General features: G+C 33.3%; 1 protein-coding gene across 1 annotated transcript in view; it reads left to right on the top strand.

The window, feature by feature from the left end:
• ANKRD13C (ankyrin repeat domain 13C) overlaps nucleotides 1–20429 on the top strand; it is a 79965-nt gene extending 59536 nt beyond the window's left edge. The window contains exons 10-13 of the mRNA XM_065888907.1: nucleotides 6419–6498; nucleotides 7957–8055; nucleotides 10578–10678; nucleotides 18633–20429. Of these exons, the coding sequence (XP_065744979.1) occupies nucleotides 6419–6498; nucleotides 7957–8055; nucleotides 10578–10678; nucleotides 18633–18763 (411 nt within the window). The 3' untranslated portion in view covers nucleotides 18764–20429. The remainder of the gene's footprint in view (nucleotides 1–6418; nucleotides 6499–7956; nucleotides 8056–10577; nucleotides 10679–18632) is intronic.
• Nucleotides 20430–20898: the final 469 nt, after the last annotated feature.

Here is a 20898-nt window from a genome sequence, read left to right as displayed (position 1 = left end):
TCTCAACTAATTCATGGTGATACCGTGTGTGCCAGCAAAATTATCTTAATGTTTAGAAAGTTTATGTGTTGAGTGAATCAACCATAGTTTAGTTAAGTGAGTATAGGATGTAAAGTGCTTAAGAATCCACATTAAATGTTTAAGTTAAAATTGTGATCCAGTTTAGTGTGATCGTGTCCCCTTCCTACCAGATCCTCTTTGCAGTCCTCATTTTTCTTTTGTCCTTGGGTTAGAACCTCACTAGACTTTATTTTCCAGAAGCCTCCTGGTATTTGCTGATCTCTCCATCAGTAGGAGGTAATAGGATGTGATATGCTTAGGAAATAGAAATGGAGATGGATTGAAGAGAGGGAATGATAAGCCTAATCTTTTGACAGAGCTGTTACCCTTTCCCATTGTTAACCAGACATAAAGAACATTTCTTTGGACTATATTGTGATTTAAATTTTATAACAGTTCTTTTTTAAAAAATGATTTTGTTGTGGTGGTGCTTATTGCTACCTTTGTTTAATTTTGGCAGCAAACCATTTTGGGATGAGTACACAAATTTATTTTCTTTAGGGCAGAGATTGTAACTTGATGCACTTGAATTGGTAAAGGGGTCTTAAAATGACATTTTAATCACGTATAGTTTGGCACGTTGAAATTAAAACATAGTTTAATCCCAGATGTCTATATAATAAAACAAAATAATATGAATTAAATAATTAAGCTTCTGACTTCTGATCAGATCAAAGGAAGTAGTTCCTGGGCATTGTGTGAAGTATTTTTTCATATATCATCTCATTTAATTTTTAATTATCACAATGACCTAATGAGATAACTATCATTGCCCAATTGTATAGAAAGGAAAATGAGGTTTAAAGAAATTAATATATCTAAAGTCACAAAGCTATAAGTAGCAAAGATGGGTTTTGATTCTTGGACCCTTACCCCAAGTTCTTCTTGTTCTTGGTCTAAGTATATTGCTTCCCAGATTGCCTTTGTTAAAGTCTCTTCTTTGTGTGTAACCAGATTTCCAACACGTCTTAGCAATTCTTACAAAATATTGTGAAGCTGAAGTTGTAAAAGGAATGAGAGAACGTTGCTATTGGTAAAAGTAGTCAAAATCAGTATTGTGGTGTTTTTTTAAATGATGTATAGAGAACACATTAGTAAAAAGCATGTTTTTGGCTTTGGAACATTATTGAAAATTTCAAGAACTTAGAAAATATGTGTGACTATTATGATTGTTTTCAAAAGACATGAAAATATTATATATATATATATATATATGTATATATATATATATTTTTTTTTTTTTGGCCATGTTGTGTGGCTTGTGGGATCTTAGTTCCCCAACCAGGGATTGAACCTGCACACTTGGCAGTTAAAGCGTGGAATCCTAACTACTGGACCGCCAGGGAATTCCCAAAAATATTATATTTTAAAGCCACATTTTAATAGAATTTCAGTTCTTAAAAATGTATATCCTTTTCAGAATGCATTTATGTTCTTTATTCTAAATGAATAGCTTTTGAGTTTCTTTTTTTTTCAGACAAATATTTGTTTTAATTTCTATAAGAAATAGCTTATAGGTAACACTTAGAAGTAATTATTTGCCTTTTAACTAGTTTTGCCATTTCTACTCCTTTTCCCTCTCCTTTCCAGACAGTTCTAATATTTAGTATATATTTTTGACAATATTTTTTATAGTAAAATTTAAGTGCTCAGAAATTCTTAAGTTATGGACACTTGCTCCTCCACTTTTGGTGCTTTTTTCCACTTTGTTCTAACCAATTATTGTTGGAGGGGGGAGTAATGCCCCATTTATACCTTAGACAGTCATTGATAAAAGCATTAATTGTATGCAAGCTATACATACAGAATATTGAGTTAAACTGTATTAGTGATTATGTACTTTTTTAATATATAAAATCAAAATAAGAATATATAGATATAAAATACATGAATGTGTTAAACTTCCAGAAAATTTTGCCATATAAAATATTAGGATTCAGCAAATCTAGCAATAAATCAAAACTATTTCTTATATGCTTCAAGAAAAACAGGCATTAAAAGTTTGCATTTAATTGTGTAGGAAAGATTTGATTTCATTTTAGTTACAGAGCCTACTGACTTAGGGAAATAAACTTAGAAAGCCATCTGGTGTCCTGTGGCAGCCTTCATGTCTTCCTGTTTCATTAGATAGTTATGGGAACAGTATAGTGGGAACACTGATGGGTTCAACTTTGAGTATCAGTATATAACAAAGGATCAATTAGAATAAACATAAACTAAGACCTTATTAAAATATAATAACTGATATTCATAATGATGAAGTAAAGTGCTCAGTGGAAGTTTAAATTAGATTCATTACAGTCTCTACTAAGATAGGGAATGTGTAATGTATAGTTTAGAAAGAATTCTATTGGAAATAGTAGAAACTGCTTAGAGAATTTTATTACCTGGAAAAATATACTTATATGACATGCCACATTATCTAATCATGCCAGGAAAATGATTCTTTACTATGATTATATATATATTATATACATATATATGATAATATATATGTGATTTTATATATATATAATTTAATATATATATATATAAACACTCAGTTATAGCCAAATGTATATACAGGTATTAAATATATATAGGTATTAAATAGACTGGAAGCAAGAGTAGACAAAAGAGTAGACAATTTTAAGCAGTGCTCTGAAAGAGAAACTGACCATGATCTGCTTAGTTAGACAGATATTTGGGTGGAGGTGTGATTAACCTTTCTGGGTTGGAGCATCAGTGGTAAATTTTTTCAGTCATTTCTTCTGTTTGTTACAGCTTCTATTAGCTTGTCTGCCTTCTGCAGGATCACAAGACACTGTTTTACCTAATGTTTTGCCACAATATTTATGACAGTCACTATCTATTAAGCCCATTTGTCATTCTGTTAATAGCCATTGCCACATACCATACTATTGTGTGTAGTATCACATTTTATATATCATATTTGGTATTGGTTATGATATAATTTTGGCTGATTATAACAGTAACTTAAGACGAGAGTTTATTTTTCTCTCATGGAAAAATCTGAGTTTATATGGTTTCTTTGTTCTGTGAGTTAATCTCAGACCTAGCCTTTTTTTTTTTTTTTTTGGTCTTATTTCTCTACCATTTCTAGGATCTGGCCTTCATTCACATGGTATACGATGTTTTATTACCTGTTTAGCATTCCAACCATTAGGAATGATAATTGCTAATAGTAATTAGGAAAGAGAGGACATGCCTGTTCTGTTTGAGTACCCAGTCAGAAGTTGCATACATCACTGCTGAAATCCCATTGGTTAGAACTTAGGTGTAACTAATTTAGCTAGCTGTAAAGATATCTAGAAGTCTTTAATCTAGGAAGTCATGTGTCCAGCCAAAAATTGGTAGGGAGGTTCTTTTACAACAAAGAACAGGAGATAGATTATTGATTGAGTAGACAATTAGTATTCTCTAATGTCTCATTGTTAGATACATACCTGATGCTTCAGTTACCACATAAACTAGTAACTGTCACCCAATATATACCTTCAATTCTGACCTCTTAATCACCAGATCTATAGTATTTTGCCTACCTCCACTTGGATAAACATAGGTATCTAAGATTTAGTATGTTTAAATCTGATCAGTTTTTTCATTCTTCTTATTTTCTCTGTCTTGAGTGGTAACACCATTATCTACTACCATTACCCAAACCAGCAATCTGAAATTTGTCCTTGGACTTCTTAGCTTTCCTTAACCTCTGTGTCTAATCGATTACAAAATCCTAAAGATCTCATGAATCTATTTCTCTTCTTCCATTTTGAAATAGCTTATCATTTCTCATTTGGATTACTGAGATAGCTTCCTAACTTACTCACTGCTACCAGAATGACCTCTCTGAAATAGATTGAACTATGTAAAGCCTCAATAACTAAATGTATAGAATATTTACTATGTGTCAGGCACTATTTTAAGTATTTTATGTTAACAAGCCAGTTTTATCCTTACAACGACCCTCTGAGGTTATGTAGTTGACTAAACTGAGACAAAAGAGGTTAAATAATTTGTCCAAAGTCAGCTAGTAATTGGCAAAGCCAGGATTTGGTCAGTCTGGCTCCAGCATTTGTGTTCTAAAACATTATATTGCTCAAAATATTCATCCATTGCTCTCTGAGTAAAATACAATCTACTTAGTGCACAAAACCCTTTCAAACTACTTTTTCTCTTCTGTGTCTTGCCCTCTTACCTTGTATCTTGCTATTTTTCCTTCATGTATGCTACACATGAAGGGAAAAATAGCACCACACTTGTAGTTTCCCAGTACAGCATGCTTTTTCTCACCATTGTACTTTTCTCAATGTCCTTCATTTGGTTATTTTGTCCTCTTTCTTTTAGACTTCTCCACCAGGAACCACCATTGCTGGCACATCTTTTTGGCTCTTCTCAGTGATTTTATGCCATCCTCTTGATCCCTCTATCATAGCACACCCATCCTGGATTATAATTATCTACTTCCTGTGTGTCTCTTTGTAAACTTCTCAAGGGCAGAACGTCATCTTTCATATTGCCTGATGCTCAAAAACTGTTAGTTTCCCTTCTTCCCCTATTCTTCTGTTGCTACTCAGAGATCATCAATGATTTCTAACCAACAAAATCTGTGGCCCTTTTTTCAGGCTTCTTTCCCTTTAAAGTCTTTGTTATGATATTGAAACAGCCTTTTCACTTCCATGATACTTGTCTTGCATCTTGTCATGATACTTGATACTTGTCTTGTATCTTGTCATGATACTTGATGCTATGTTTTTTTCTTTTCCCTTATTGATTAATATCTGGCTCCCTTCTGTCCTCTCCGCCCTCCCCCCGGCAAATCTGTGTAGTTTTTAGGACTCAGTCATCAGTCCTCTGTTTTATTACTTTTCATTTAGTCAGAGAATTCTTAAACCATTATCTCTAAATATGATTTCTCTCCTTTTCTTTTTGTAACTGCCCTCTAGGAACTTCCAAGTATAAAATAGTTACTATTATTTACTGAATCCTTTATACTGTGCTAGGCACTAAGATTTTCCATACACTATCTCCTTGAATTCTTAACTATGAGTTGGGTGGTCATATTCCCATTTTGCAGGTGAATTAAATTGACAATAATATAAATAACATGCCCCAATTCACACAACTACCAGGTAGTGGAGCTGGGTGGGATTGCAGTTCATTTTTGTGTCTTCAAAATCCTTGATTTTAACAACTCTAATATGCTGCCTATTAACATCTTAAACTCATTATATCCAAAACTATACTTCTCTGAATGGAACCTTCTCCCAGTGTTACTGTTCATTTTGTTATTTATGTGTCTTTCACTTATTGCCCTTTTGCTCTACAGTTTGTGGTGTTGGTTTTTCCCTAGCAATTTTCGATTTCTACTGCCTCTCCCTTAGTTCTTTATTGCCAATTCATCCTATTGTGATCCAAGCTCTTAGTTAACAAAGATGAGGTGTAAGTTTTAAATCTGATATGACCTTTACCACTGTTGTGGATCTCCCTTTTGAACTTTCCTCCCTAGTTCAAATCAATCTAGTGTTTTCACTGTTAATTCTCTCTGTCCAAAATATTCTTTTTATTTTCTTTTCATTTAAATTTGAGCCTCAATCCCCTAGTCTCGATTTATTGTCTATAGAAAACTGCTCTCTTTTCTGAACCCCTGTATTACTCAGTTTTTTGTAAGCTCATTTGATCTTTAATCATTTAATACTTTGTATTCCTGATTAACTATTCATGTTTGTATGTGTTTTTTCTTTCCAACTTTGAATTGTAAACTCTGTGAAGTCAGGATTAGTTTTTATACTTCTCTGTAGTTCCCACGTTCAGCATCTAGCATAATGCCAGGGACATTTTAGATGATTAAAACATCGAATGGGGCTTCCCTGGTGGCGCAGTGGTTAAGAATCCGCCTGACAATGCAGGGGACACAGGCCATGCTCCACAACAAGGGAAGCCACCGTGGTGAGAACCCGCACACCGCAATGAAGAGTAGCCCCTGCTCACTGCAACTAGAGAAAGCCCATGCACAGCAATGAAGACCCAACACAGCCAAAAATAAATAAATTAAAAACAAAACAGAACAAAAACAAACAAAAATAGACATCGAATGAATGGATTTTACTACTTTGACACTTTTCTTTTTGAGATTTTTAAAATGATAATAAATATTATTGGAGCTTAAATCACCATGGAAGTATCTCAGAATAACCTCTTAAAGCATTATATTGAAGAGATTAAGTAGATTATAGTTTATTGTATGTTTTAATTTTATATTTTAAAAAATATAATTTTCTTTTCTCCCTCCCTCTTCGTCTCTGTCTCTGTATCTCTCTTTCTTTCTCTCTCCCCCTCTCTCTTTGTTATTTTTTGGCAGCCAATTCGAAGACAGTCCCTTACCCCTCCTCCTCAGAACACTATTACATGGGAAGAATATATATCTTCTGAAAATGGAAAGTAAGTGTTGTTTTGTTTGTTTATATATTCTTTGGTTTTTAGAAAAATTTGTAAAAACATGAATATTTAGGCATAAAATTTTTTTTACAGAGAATCATTAATATAGTTTCATCTGAAGCAGTTCTTTTTCCTTTTAAAAATATGGATGAAGGGGCTTCCCTGGTGGCACAGTGGTTGAGAGTCCGCCTGCTGATGCAGGGGACACGGGTTTGTGCCCTGGTCCAGGAAGATCCCACATGCCGCGGAGCGGCTGGGCCCGTGAGCCATGGCCGCTGAGCCTGCGCGTCCAGAGCCTGTGCTCTGCAACAGGAGAGGCCACAACAGTGAGAGGCCCGCATACCACACACACACACACAAATATATATATATGGATGAAGCATGATGAGGGAGAAGCATCCCTAGTTACATTCTCTTTTTGAATAAGTTGTAGAGCCTTCTTTTTACATCCCTCTTGCCAATTTATATACACCAAAAAACCTATAGGACATTGTTCTAAGGAAATATGAGGACTTGCCCAATACAGTTGCTTATTTGAGTTTTTGCACTGTATGATGAACTTTATATTCTGTTATTATCCAGAGTCTTCGGCAAGGTATGTAAGGCTACTCATTGTTTATCTACTTTTTGCCTTTCCAAGCTCATCTCCTGTCGTGATCTCTTTGTTTCAGCCTGTGCCAGACTACTTCTTACTATGCTTACCCAAGATGTTTGCTTAATGGTTATATTGCTAATACTTAGTAGAGTACCTGTTACATAGTTTTTGTATCCAGTAAGTACTTATTGAATAAAAGAATGATGAATGAGTGGTTTATTTTGAATGAATAAATAAATAAGAATTTTTTTCTGGCTGCCCATGTCAAAGAAAATACAGTCCTTTGTAGAAAATATTCTTTTGGTGGAGAATAAAATATTACCTACCCTCATGCTTAGTAAGAAGTTGTCTTTTTTTTTTTATGTTGAAAGGTTATTGTTATACTTTTTCTAACTTCTCTAAAATGTTTCCATCTTATAATATTCTACAAGTAATGTAAAATTCTGTATTCTTTATATCACTTCTTATTGATCAGTGCTGAGAACCATAGACAGTAAGAGATTGAATTGAATAAGTGATTTAAAAGATATAAAATATTTTTAAAGGTTGTTTTTTTCTATGGATTTGCTTTGTTATTAAAAATAGTGATTATTAAAATTCAATATGAAATTTTCTGGGTTTTGATCATATTCTTCTGAACTTTTATGCTTTGCTATTTTCTTTTTCTTGTTACCCTTGCCTCATTTATTATACGTTTCATTCCCTTTTAGCATAATTTATTTCTATCAGAGTAAGAAAAGTTGAAATACTAATGAATGTCATTGGAAGATGACAGATTCTTCTTGGGAAGATGACAGCATGTGGAAAAAATTTCCTAATACTTTCTTTCTTTCTTTCTTTCTTTCTTTTTTCCTTTTTCATTTTAGAGCTCCTCATCTGGGTAGAGAACTGGTGTGCAAAGAGAGTAAGAAAACGTTTAAAGCCACAATAGCCATGAGCCAGGAATTTCCCTTGGGAATTGAGTCGTAAGTTTGCTATTAACTGCACAAGTTTGTGAAAGAAGCTATTGAACTCTAAATGCTATAATAATGTTGGCATCTGAGTGGTGCATTTGAGGCCTTTGAAATGTAAAAGCAAACAGCCATTGCTTTGACAGTGTGTCGTGCCCCTTCTAGAAATTTTCCAGCTCACAAAATATTAACATTTTAATTATTTTAACCAGATAAATTTTTGAATAATTATTTTTTAATTACAAAAGTAATACATGAATACATGTTTATTGTAAAAAGTAACAGTTGGGAAGTTTATAGAATAAAAATGGCAGTTTTCTTTCACCTCAGGTAAATAACTGCTGTATTTTTGTCTAGATTTTTTTCTGTTTTTTTAGAATTTTTTATAAAAATGGGGGAACAGTCTACAATTTGTTCTGTTAGTTCCTTTTTTTCTTTTAAAAGTGAGTTATGGAGTTCTTACAATAAGTACATTATTATCTATCTTTTTCTTCTTTCCTTGATATATTGTAGTATTGATATACTGCCATTTATTTTATCATCCCCCTACTGATAAACATTTTAATTATTTGTAGTTTGTCACCCTTATAAACAGTACTCCTGGAGTACTTGAATATATCCTTCCAAACCTGTATTCATCAGATGCTCATTAAAAAAAATTGATTTGGAGAGATGGATGGAATATGAGGTGGGTAGCTAGAGCCGATTCTGACAGAATTGTACCTTTAGGCTTCTCACTAAAGTAGGGGATGAACTGAAGTCCTAGCCTTTCCTTTGTAGATCCTTCCACTTTCAGTCTGGGCTAATACATTAAAAAAAAAAAATTCTCACGGAAGAGAGCAGGACCCTTCTTTTCTACAAATTCTGTGCACATCTCATACTCCTCAATAGCCAGGCTTTGGAAGAGTAGATAGAATTTGGTATACAGTCCTCAAGTTATTGATCAAAGAGAGAAATAAATAAATAGTTCTCAGAAGATGCGGGAAGGGAATTAGCCATACATACAAATCTGCATAATTTATCATATCTTGGACCCAAATGACTCCAAGATGCACCAGATATATACTCTAATGAAGAAGAATCATGTGGCAAATTATAAGATGCTCTCAATTTTAGGAGTTATCCCAATTTCAGAGATGTTAATATGTGAAAAAAAATGGGTATTTTAGAATTTATAAAATGTGGAATTATAGCCATTCCCCCTGCAAAAAGTAAAATAAAGAATATAGATAGCATGTAAAAGCCAGAAAAAGAACTCATTCTAGAATAAAATATAAGTCAAAGAACAGAAGAAAATTTCTTGTAAATACTATAGGAAAACATAAAAAGAACATGAAATTGGTAAACTAGATCACCCTAAGATGAGATGATAAGACAACAGAATGAAATGAAAAGGAGATTGTAAAGCTAAGGAAATAAATTAAGCACTAAATAGCACTATTGCAAAACAAATACAGTAGAAACAACAATGAACAGGATAGATGTGACCAAAAATTAAATTTTTATAGCTTATAGTGAATCCAGTGAAAGAAGAGGTTAAAGAAATTTGAGAAGTAATATTTATGGAGGAGAGTGGTTCAATATAAGGATCATTGCTGTTCCACTTAAATAGAAAGCCTCCAAAATGTAAACAACATAGTATTCAAAATATGATAGAAGAAAATTTCTCTGTATGGAAGAACTAAATCTGTAGCCTAACATTAGGCTCCAAGAAAAATTGATAGAGAAGGATTAGTAATTATTATATTGGTTAAACTATTGTATTTCAATTGTTAATAGAGAGCTCTAAAGGCATTCAGGTGAAAAAGGGTAAAAAACAGCCTGGCCTTACATTTTTTTTACATTTTGACATTGCTGAGGCAAAGAAAGTGTGATCTGATAGTATATCTAGGTAAGATGTCATTTACATATCAAGGCAATTGAAAAGGACACAGAAGAATTCAATAAATATAGCAGCCATGGGCCTTTTTTGAAAGAAAAATATTACTACTTGAAAATGAAATTCATCCAACCAAAGGATAAAAGAAGTTAAGAGACCTCATGAAATTGTACTTAAGAGGGAAGGATTATAAACTGAAATTTTATGCCAGTTGGATTTCCCTTTAGTATGTAAAAAAGAAACACTCAGTTATCAAATCTATAAGAAATCAAGGAATAATAAGTACGTAAGAGCCCTTCACACATACAAAATTGGCAGTGAAATTCAGGCGTCCAAACAGTGAGGCTAATTAAAGAACTTGGGAATTTGTAGACTTCAGGAAGAAGACTAGTGTAAGCCTTGAATCGGCTGAAATATAGATCTGAAATCAACAACTATGGAAATTATGGCTGCCCAATAAAATGTGAAAGTTATAAACTTTGACACAGTGAAAAGAATAATAAAACAAAAAAACAGGAGGTAGAAGGAGGTGTCATTTTCTCATCTTTAATATATGGAAGTCAGTAATACTGTGTAAGTTTGAAGCATATAGTTATAAAACAACATAAAGACACAATGAAATCAATTTGAAAAATGTTTTTCTCCTTCCATTTTTCAGATTATTGAATGTTTTGGAAGTAATAGCTCCCTTCAAGCACTTTAATAAGCTTAGAGAATTTGTTCAGATGAAGCTTCCTCCAGGCTTTCCTGTAAAACTAGGTAAGAGAAAAATTTTCATGTAAGTTCAGTGTCTGTTAGAAATATGGAGCTGTTTACTAACATTTAAGAAGAAGAAATATGCTTTGAAGGAAAATGGATTTCCTAGTTTAAATTTTTATATGGTTTTTCTGTAATTACATGCATTGATATTCATGTTTTGTCAAATATATAAAGTTCCTGATGAAAACTCTAATTCTACTTAAGTCAAATGTAAGGGATATGCAAATATTTCATTCAAGAGGGTGTGGGTGAACTTATGCACTGTGATAATGTTTTAATATGAAATATAGGGAGACTGGATTTTAGCCCAAATTTTCAGCAGACTCTGAGTTTCTGAATAGTGGGAATGTTTCTGTTGTCAACAGTCATTATTCAGGGATATAGTAATACTCCTTACATTTTATTTTTCAGTCTTAAATGTGTAAACTTAATTTTATTTTAAACAACGATCTTTCAAAACAGTAAACTCTCATTTTCGTATATATTTATCTTCTTAACTATATTAGAAAACTGGGAGCAAGACACTATTTACAGGTTCTTTAGGAGTTGAGGTTTAGATTTAGCATTGATTTAAGCCCCAGGAGGGCCTTCAATACCATCCACTGATCCAGCCTCCAAATATTTAATCACTGCCTGCTGTGTACTGGACCCTTTTCTATGGGGGGGATGAGAGACAGCAAAAAGCCCCTGCCTTTTTGGTGTTTACATTATGTATGGGGTAGGGGGATATTATATAATAATATAATTTTTATATAATTCCTCTGATATAGTTTATCTTGTTTTACTCAATATTACTGAAACCACATCTCAGAATAATTAGGCCAAAATGCTTTACTCCCAGAAGTAATGCTTTTATTGCTAAAATTAAACTCGACCTTCTCAACTTTCCAAATTTGGGAATACATTTTGTGAATTAAAATTGATTTTAAAACACGTTCTAACTATGTCATTCTAGATTCCCTTTGTGATGTAAAAGCACTGGGAACCCAGTGTCTACTTGAGTAAACCAGTGATAAGATTCTAGGCAGAAACTGTTAGAAAACTAAAGCTGAGTGTTTGAGCTGTGGATCATTACATGAGTATTTCTGCAGAAGCTTAAAATCCCACTGTAATTGTCTGTAGCCAGAAAATAGTTCAAGCATTGGACTCTCTTCTATATACTGTATTTAAGGGGAACAGTGAACAAACTAGAATAGAGGGTAGGGATTAAATATATGAAACTATTACTGTATTCACATTTTTTAAAGTCCCAAACACAAATCAAACCTCACAATACAAGTTTTTTTTATGAAAAAGAAATACTTTGTTTATATAGAAAGGAAAAAAGTCTACAATACTTTTTTGCAGGCATTTCTCTGATATAGAGCCATATTAACAAGGGATTTATAATTTTTTGCTTGTATACTTATTGTGAATTTGCTTACCTTTGTCTCTCGTCTCTTTGTCCTTCTTTCAAAATGACCATATAAAACTCCAGTCCTACGTCAGTTTAATCTTCAGTCATTTCTGTTTCTATATTTAGGCTAGAAGGTACAATTGAGGGGAAAAATTTGGGTATTGTTAACACAATTACATGTTTTCAAAAGCAGCCAGAGCTTTAAATGCTGATTTTGAATGATCTTTTCTCTGATTTGCTGCTTCCCTCATTCTACTTTCAAAGGTTAAATTTGAACCTCCTTCACCAGTCCCCATCCCCACCCCCCACTACTTCCTCCCACAGTCTAAGCAGATGAATTTTGTTTTCTTAGTTACAAAAAAAGGCCATCAGAAATGAGACCTCCCTCATTACTCCCAACTTCTCACACAAACTTTTCTGCCCCAAGCCCTATCTTTTCCTCTATCTTTTCTATCTCAGTGGAAGTGGTGTCCCTTTTCTTAGCTTGATTATTCTCATTTGTACTGTGGATCTGTTCTCCTCCCTGCTTTTTTAAAAAGCTCGCTCTATCAGTTTCCCCATATTTCTCCTTTATTTTCCAACTCCTGTACAGCCTTTTTCCTCTTAGCCGTTAGGCTTTGTTCAGGTCTTTCTCCTTTTAAAGTTAAACCAATTAAAGGTCTTTCTCCTTTTAAAATTCAGTCGATCTAGGGAGTTTCTTGGTGGCCTAGTGGTTAGGATTCTGGGCTTTCACTGCCGTGGCCCGGGTTCAGTCCCTGGTTGGGGAACTGAGATCCTTCAAGCTGCACGGTATGGCCCAAAAAAAGAAAAGTCAGGCACAGGGAGGTGAGGGGAAGATGGCCAAACTTCAGAAATAAAATTCAACCTATCTAATGAAACAATCCCTTTAGCTCCACCCTACCCAGCACTTGCCTTTAATCTTTGCTTTTCGTAGCCAAGTTGCTTGAAAGTCTACTTTTATCTCTCCATTCTCTTTCTATTTATGGGGGAAGGTGAAAGGAGATAAAGGGAGGTAAAATTTTTCTACTTCACTTGAATTGCTAAAGTGATGACACCAGGGGCCTATGATAAATTAGTTATATATAATGTATACCTAGAGCAACCACTAAAGAAGGTGTACAAAGAGATATACTCAAAAACACTACCGATAAATAAAAATAAAATTCTAAAAAGTAGTCATGTTGGGACTTCCCTTGGTGGTCTGGTGGTTAACACTCTGCACTTCCACTGCAGGGGGCACAGGTTTGATCCCTGGTTAGGGACGTTCCACATGCTGTGCGGTTTAGCCAAATAAATAAATAAATAAATAGTAGTCATGTAACCTACAGGAAGGCAAGAAAAAGAAAAATATATGAAAAAAGAGAGACAACAAGCAAAAAAACAAAAAATGAAACAGCAGACTTAAGTCTTAAGTATATAAATAATTCCATTAAGTATAAATAGTCTAAATAGAACATTTAAAAGATATAGATTGGAAAAACAGATTAAAGAAACATGACTCTACTACATGCTATCTTCAAGAAACTCCCTTCAAATATGATATTGGCAAGTTGAAAGTGAAAGGATGGAAAAAGATATATCATGCAAACATTAATCAAATGATAACAGGACTAGCTATATTAATATTAGATAAAGTAGATTTCAGAGCAAAGAAAACTACCGGGGTGCAGGGGGCATTATATAATGATAAAGGAGTCAATCCATGAAGAAGAATAGCAATCTTAAATGTGTATACCAAACAACAGAGCTGCAGGATAAGTGAAGCAAAAACTGAAAGAAATGAAAGGAAAAATAGATTTTCAATTATAGTGAGAGTCTTCAGCACCCTTCTCTCAACAGATGATACAACAACTTAAAAGACAATCAGCAAGGATATTATAGAACATCTCTACAACACCATAAACCAAAGCACCTAATTGGCATTTATAGAACAGTTTACCCAACATCAGCAGAATACACATATTTTTCAAGTACTCATGGAACATATACCAAGATAGGCCATATCCTGGGCTATAAAACAAACCTTAATAATTGAAAAACAATCACAGTAGAATCCAACTAGAAATTAATAATAGAAAGATAACGAGACTCTCCAGTTTGTGATATTTTGTTATGTACTCTTCTAAATAATTTATAGGTCAATGGTGAAATCTCAAGGGAAAAGAATATATTGAGCTGGATGAAAGTAAAATTACAAATATCAAAATTTGTATAATATAGCTAAAGTCATGCTGAGAGGGAAATTTATAGCACTAAATGCATACATTATGAAAAGAGAAGTCTTAAATCAATAATCTAAGCTCCTACTTCAAGAAGCTGGAAGAACATATAAACCCAAAGCAAGCAGAAGGAAATAATAAAGAGTAGAAATAAATGAAAGAGAATACAGAATAAATAGAGAAAGTCAGTGATGCAAAGAGCTGGTCCTTTGAAAAGAGTGATAAAATCAACACATCTGTAGCAAGACAGATAAAAAAGAATGAAACAGGATAGCATGACAGATCCTGCAGAAATCAAAAGGATAATAAGTGTAATAATGAATGAAAGGGAAAAAAAAGGCATTCAGAGTAGAAAAAGGAAGAAATAAAATCTTCTCTATTTGCAAATGACATGATTCTATGAGTTGAATCCCAAAGGTTCTAGAAACAAACTAGAGTTAATGCATTCTGCAAGATGGCAGGATAAAAGTTAAACATACAAGAATCAGTAATATTTCTGTATATTAGCATTGAACACACTGACACCAAAATTAAATATTTTTTATGATTGCAAAAAAAGGAAATAGATATAAATTTAACAAAACATTTACAGTACTTGTATGCAGAAAATTATACAACACTGATGAAAGAAATAAAAGAAGATCTAAACAAAAGTAGAGACATACAATGCACATGGATTGGAAGATTCAGCATAGGAAAGATGTTAATTCTTCCTAAAGAGATACATGGGTTTAACACAATTCTTATCACAATCCCAGCCATATTTTTTTTGTAGATTGAGAAAAGATTATTTTAAAATCTACATGGGATGGCAAAGAAACTAGAATATCTATATTTTCGAGGGCTGCATAACAGAATACCACAAACTGTGAGTGGCTTAAACAATAGAAATTTATTGTCTCAGTTCTGGAGATTAGAAATCTGAGATCAGGGTGTCAGCTGGGTTAGCTCCTTCTGCAGGCTATGAGAGGAAATCTGTTTCATGGCCCTCCTCTAACTTCTGGTGATGTTTTTTGGCTTGTAGAAGCATCACTCCACAATCTTTGCCTTCATCTTCACATGGTGTTCTTTTCCTGTACGTGTGTCTTCGAATTTCCCCTTTTTGTAAGAACACTAGCCATTGGGTTAGGGACCACTCTAATGATTCTTAATTTGATTACTTCTGCAAAGACCCTGTCTCAAAAAACAGTCACATTCTTCAGTTCTGGGGGTTAGGACTGGAATAGATCTTTTTGGAGGGGAAAGAATTTGACTCAGAACAATAGCCAAAACAACTTTGAAAAAGAATGAGTGTGAGTAATCAGTCTACTCCATTTCAATATTTACTGTATAGCTATAGTAATCAAGACTGTATGGTATTGGTTGAGATATAAACATATAAGTCAACATAAGAAAAGAGAATTCAAACATAGATCCTTATAAATATGCTCAACTTATTTTTGATAAAGGTACAAAAGTAGTTCAGTGGAGGAAAGATAGCCTTTTCAACAAATGATGCTGGAGCAATTAGACATGCAAAGGTAAAAAAAATGAAACTCCACCTTAATCCTACAGCTTATACAAGAATTAACTGAAAATGAATCATAGACTTAAATTTAAACATAAAATAAAACAATAAAACTTAGGAAATAAACGTAGAAGAAATTCTTAGGGATCTAGGTTTAAGCAAAGAGTTCTTAGACTTCACACCACAGCATGACCCATAAGAGAAAAAAAATCAATGAATTGGACTTCTTCAAAAGTAAAAAAGCTCTTTGCTCTGTGAAAGACCCAGTTAAGAGTAATAAAAACCACACAAGAATGCTTAAAACTCATCAGTAACAAAATAAACAAGCCAGTTAGAAAAGAGCAAAAGACACAAAAAGACATTTCACATAAGAGGATATATAAATGGAAAATAAGCACAAAAACAGTGTTGAGAATCATTAGCCATTAGGGAAGTGCAAATTAAAACCACAGTGAGATATCATTACATACACCTAACAGAATGGCTAAAATAAAACATGGTGACAACTCCAAATGTTTGTGCAGCTGTGCAAAAACTGGATTGCTCATACATTGCTGGTGGTTATGTAACATGGTACAGCCACTCTGGAAAACGTTTTAGCCATTTCTTAAAAAACAAACAACTAACCACCCAACTTCCATGGGATCAGTCAGTTGCACTCCTAGGCATTTATCCCAGAAAAATAAAGATATGTTCACACAAAAACCTGTATACAAAAATAAGTTTGTAATAGCCTCAAGCTAGAAACAACCCAGCTGCTCCGTGCAGATTCTCTTCATCTCTTCCACTCTGTGTTTGTTATTGATGTTCATACCGTTAAGTCTGCTGGACACTTTTCTGTTATCTGACTTAACCTCTCAAGATTTCATTCCTTTTGTGGAGTCCTTGTCCCAGTGAAAGCTGGTAGTTTCTCTTCAGATTTCCTCCCACTTTTTGGATAGAGTTCTCTCTTGATCTTCTTCCTGCCTCTCTGACTGCTCCTTCTGGAGCACATCCCTCCTATTACTTTTGTCACCCTACATTATATTCTCATTACATCTGCCTAAACTTAAGCCAGAACATGTTACTACTATGCTCACAACCATCCACTGGCTTTCCATCTCATCCAGAGTAAAAGCTGAAGACTTTTTCTTGACCTAAACCCCGCTTGATCTGGCTGCCTATTTCTTCTCAAACCTCATCTTCTGCTAATCTTTCCCGTACTCATTTGGCTGTAGCCACACTGATCTCCTAGCTGTTCCCAGAATAAACCATACACTTTAATTTTAGGGCTTTTTTACTTATTCCCTCTACTTGGAATTTTCTTCCTCTAGGCAACTGTGTAGTTTGTTCTTATCTCAGGTGTTTGCTGAAAGGTCACTTTATTGAGGTTTTCCTTTGAACCCTAATCAAGAACTCTTACCCTCAACACTGAAACTCCCTATCCCCCACTTGCTTTATTTTTGCCTACATACTTAGTCACAATTATTTTTTACCTATTTGTGGTTTGTATCTCCCAACCAGAATGTAATCTCCATAAATGCATGATTTGTTTTCTACTGTTTCCTGGTGTATATCCAATGCCTAGAATAAGGGTCATCAAGGTCATCAAACTTTTTCTGAAAGATAGTAAATATTTTAGACTTTACAGGCCATATGGTTTCTGTCACAACTATTCAACTGTTGTTGGAGAATGAAAACAGCCATAGACAATAAGTAAACCACATATTCCAATAAAACTTTACTCTGGACAGTGAAGTTTGAATTTCATGTAATTTTATCTGCGTGAAACATTATTCTTTGTGTTTTTTAAAAAACTACTAAATTATGTAAAATGTTTTCTTAGCCCACAGGCCTTACAAGAAAAGGCCAGGCAACAGGCCTTACTTAGTTCGCTGACCTCTGAATTAGAACAGCATCTTTACTTAATAAGCACAAATGAATGATCTTTTCCACCAGAAATAACTGGAAACTCTGTTATCCTTATGTTGATTTTTTTTTTTTTAAATGAGAATATTACTTTCTGCAATAGAATACTAGGCTTGTAACAGTCAGCCTTAGTTTATGGTATGCCTTTATCCTAGGCATTCAACTTAGCTTTCACAGAATCATTTCAGAGTTTTAAGTAACCTTTAGAGTTTATTTTGTAGACGAAATCCTTGAGCCTCATAAATTAAATGATTTGTAGGAATCAGAATCTAGGTTTTATAATTTGTGTTCTTTCCAATAAATCGTATTAGGAATAAAACTGCAGAGTGATTAAAGTATTTGGCCATTTTTGATGTCACATTTCACTCATAATTTCAGCTAGAAATGTATTTTATTTAGAAGAATATTAGGCTGTGGTGGTATGATATTACTCCAATTCTGATGAGATTATTTTTATCCCATATATTAAAGTGATGGATTGTTTTTTAGTGTTTTAAAACAAAATGGATGAATGTATTTCATTTGTATTAAATGAAAAAAAAATCAGCTCAGATTCAGAGTATATACACTACAATCTGAAGAAAAGATATCAGAATGCAAAAAGTACAAATGTAGCCATCCCTTTGCCCCAAGAAAAAAAATAGTCTAGTGGAATCTGCCATCATAGTGCTAAGACTGGGAAGCAGTGGGACCTTGAGTTTTTGATGTAATTCTTGATGCTTTGGTGTCTGTCTCTCCTCACAAGTAGCCAAACTCTTCCTGCAAACACCCATACTCAATATTAGATGTATATTAGGATTTCTCTGGTCCTTGAATAACACTTTTTTACATTTTAAGGAGTATAGATATCTCTAATAGTATTTCATAGTTTATAAATAGGTTACCATTTCATTTTACAGTGTTATCATTGATTGTCCTCTCTAGATATACCCGTGTTTCCTACGATCACAGCCACTGTGACTTTTCAGGAGTTTCGATATGATGAATTTGATGGCTCCATTTTTACCATACCTGAAGACTACAAGGAAGACCCAAGCCGTTTTCCTGATCTTTAACTGACACAGAAAATGATGCCATTCAACCAAGGAAGGCTAAAGAATGCAGAGACCCCAGAAGTGAATTCAAATAGAAGGGACAAATGTTTTCATCGAAGAAAAGGGAATTATGTTGGATCGACACATCAGTGATATGATATAATGAAATGGGCCTCTAATAAGAATTCCAGCAAGTTTCCTGATGTGCCATTTTCAGTCTTTTTAAAAATATACATATTATAAGTGTAATAGTTTGACACCTTAATGACCCCAAGTCCTTCTTATGTAAAACAGCTATGAGTGCTGTGATTTGTTTTTAAAAATTTTTACACTTCTTGTTGAAATATATATGCATATAAATATATCTATATCTATATCTAAAACACTCCTGGACCATTAACATAAAGTAAATGTCTTAAGAGATATGAAGCCCTTTTAAACTTGTCATCTTATATTCAAGGTGACCTTTATAAATATTCCTTCAAGCTTTGTTTTCATAAAATGTAAAGTATGTAACATTATGTATAGTTCAGTAATTTGAATGTTTGTTCAATATAATGAACTAGAAGGAATGCAGTTTTCTGTAGCTGAATGAACCAAATGGTAACCATTAAACAATTGCATTTATATGTTGCAATACACTTCAGAAGGAGCATTCTCTCTGCAGGGAATAAGGTACCTCCTTTAGCACCTTAGTGCAATTCATTGTGGTGCTATTTGTTTTTACCTGAATTCTTTCTTCAATGGAAAATGTTTGTTAATAATCTTCCTTTCATAGAAACTTTTTTTTTTCTAAACTTGAGTTTAAAAGTCCTTTTTGTGTTCATGATGAGCATGCTTAAAGATATTCTTCTTCCAAATCTGAGCACTTTAAAAAAATTCCAAATTTTTAAACTTGCTTCCTAATAAGTGCACATCATTCTGATTATTTTGTTTTTAGTGGAATATGGATGCATTTGTGTCAGTTTTAAAAACAATCCACATATTTTGGGCATCCCTACATATTTAATGCTTTCAAAATAAGGTAAAAACATTTTATATGCTAATAGAATATATTTGTTACAAGTTAAATTCCAGAAACATACACAAGATTGACAATTCCTACTGTTTATTTTTTTAAGTAAGTCACAAGAAAATATTTATTGATTTTAATTATCTCCAAAGTGTTAAAATCATGCATTATTCATTTTTGCACATAAAAATTTTTCATACTTATTCCAAGATGGTTTGAAGGTCCAACAATGACAATAAATTAGGGAGAATAATGTATAACAGTCATAAAATGTTATGTTGTATTAAAGAGCTTAGCTAAGGAAATGTTTTTTAAATGTATCTTGAAAAATGTGTCAGAATGCATCTGTCAAGTTTTTTAGAGTGACCAGTAACTTTTTTCAGGATTTTAAATAATTTGAATGAGTTTAGAGACCTTTATTGAAGAGATGGCTTAAAAATCCGAAGCATCAACCATAAGAAAAATTTTGTAATAAACATCTTGAAAGCTGCATCTTCCATGCTGGTACATACTACATTGCATATGTTGACAATTTATTAAATACATTTTATAATGAAGAAAAATAATCATAGTTAAAAATTCAAAGACCAGTTTCTACCTTATGTGGGTCTGTTGAATTTTGTGGAAAGGGTGGGTAAACCCAGACTAGTTTTGTTAAATAGAAGTTGATCCCTATTATTTTGGGAATGTTTGTTGGATTTAGAGATTCTATTATCCTGTCACTGATTATATGAGGTTTGAGATACTGAAAGGCAATGATCACTGTTGCTTTTAGGCTCCCTTACTTTGTGGGAATATGGTATACTTTCAGGAATATACTGCAGACTTTTTTTGTAATTCATTGGGGAAAAAACATGGTAAATTGCAGCTTGGGATTTATCAATTTCCTAAAAGCTGTGACTGTTTTGCTGGGGTACACTGGAGGTAGGAAGACTACTGAAAACTTTTGCACTTGAATTTTGTTTTTAACTTTTTCTTTCATAAAGAATAGTAGAGATTATCCATTCCAAAATGTCTTTTATCTGATCACAAAGGACAAGCAAATGTCAGTATCTCTTATGATGGTAAAAATAGGAGTTATTTAATGCAAATAAACTTTTCACAGTATTAGACTTTTCAAAATGTGCCTTTTAATCCAGCTAAT

This window comes from Phocoena phocoena, chromosome 1 (assembly GCF_963924675.1).
Source record: "Phocoena phocoena chromosome 1, mPhoPho1.1, whole genome shotgun sequence".
Taxonomy (NCBI): Eukaryota; Metazoa; Chordata; class Mammalia; order Artiodactyla; family Phocoenidae; genus Phocoena; species Phocoena phocoena.
The sequence above is the reverse complement of the archived record's forward strand: the minus strand, read 5'-3'. Positions and strand labels throughout refer to the sequence as shown.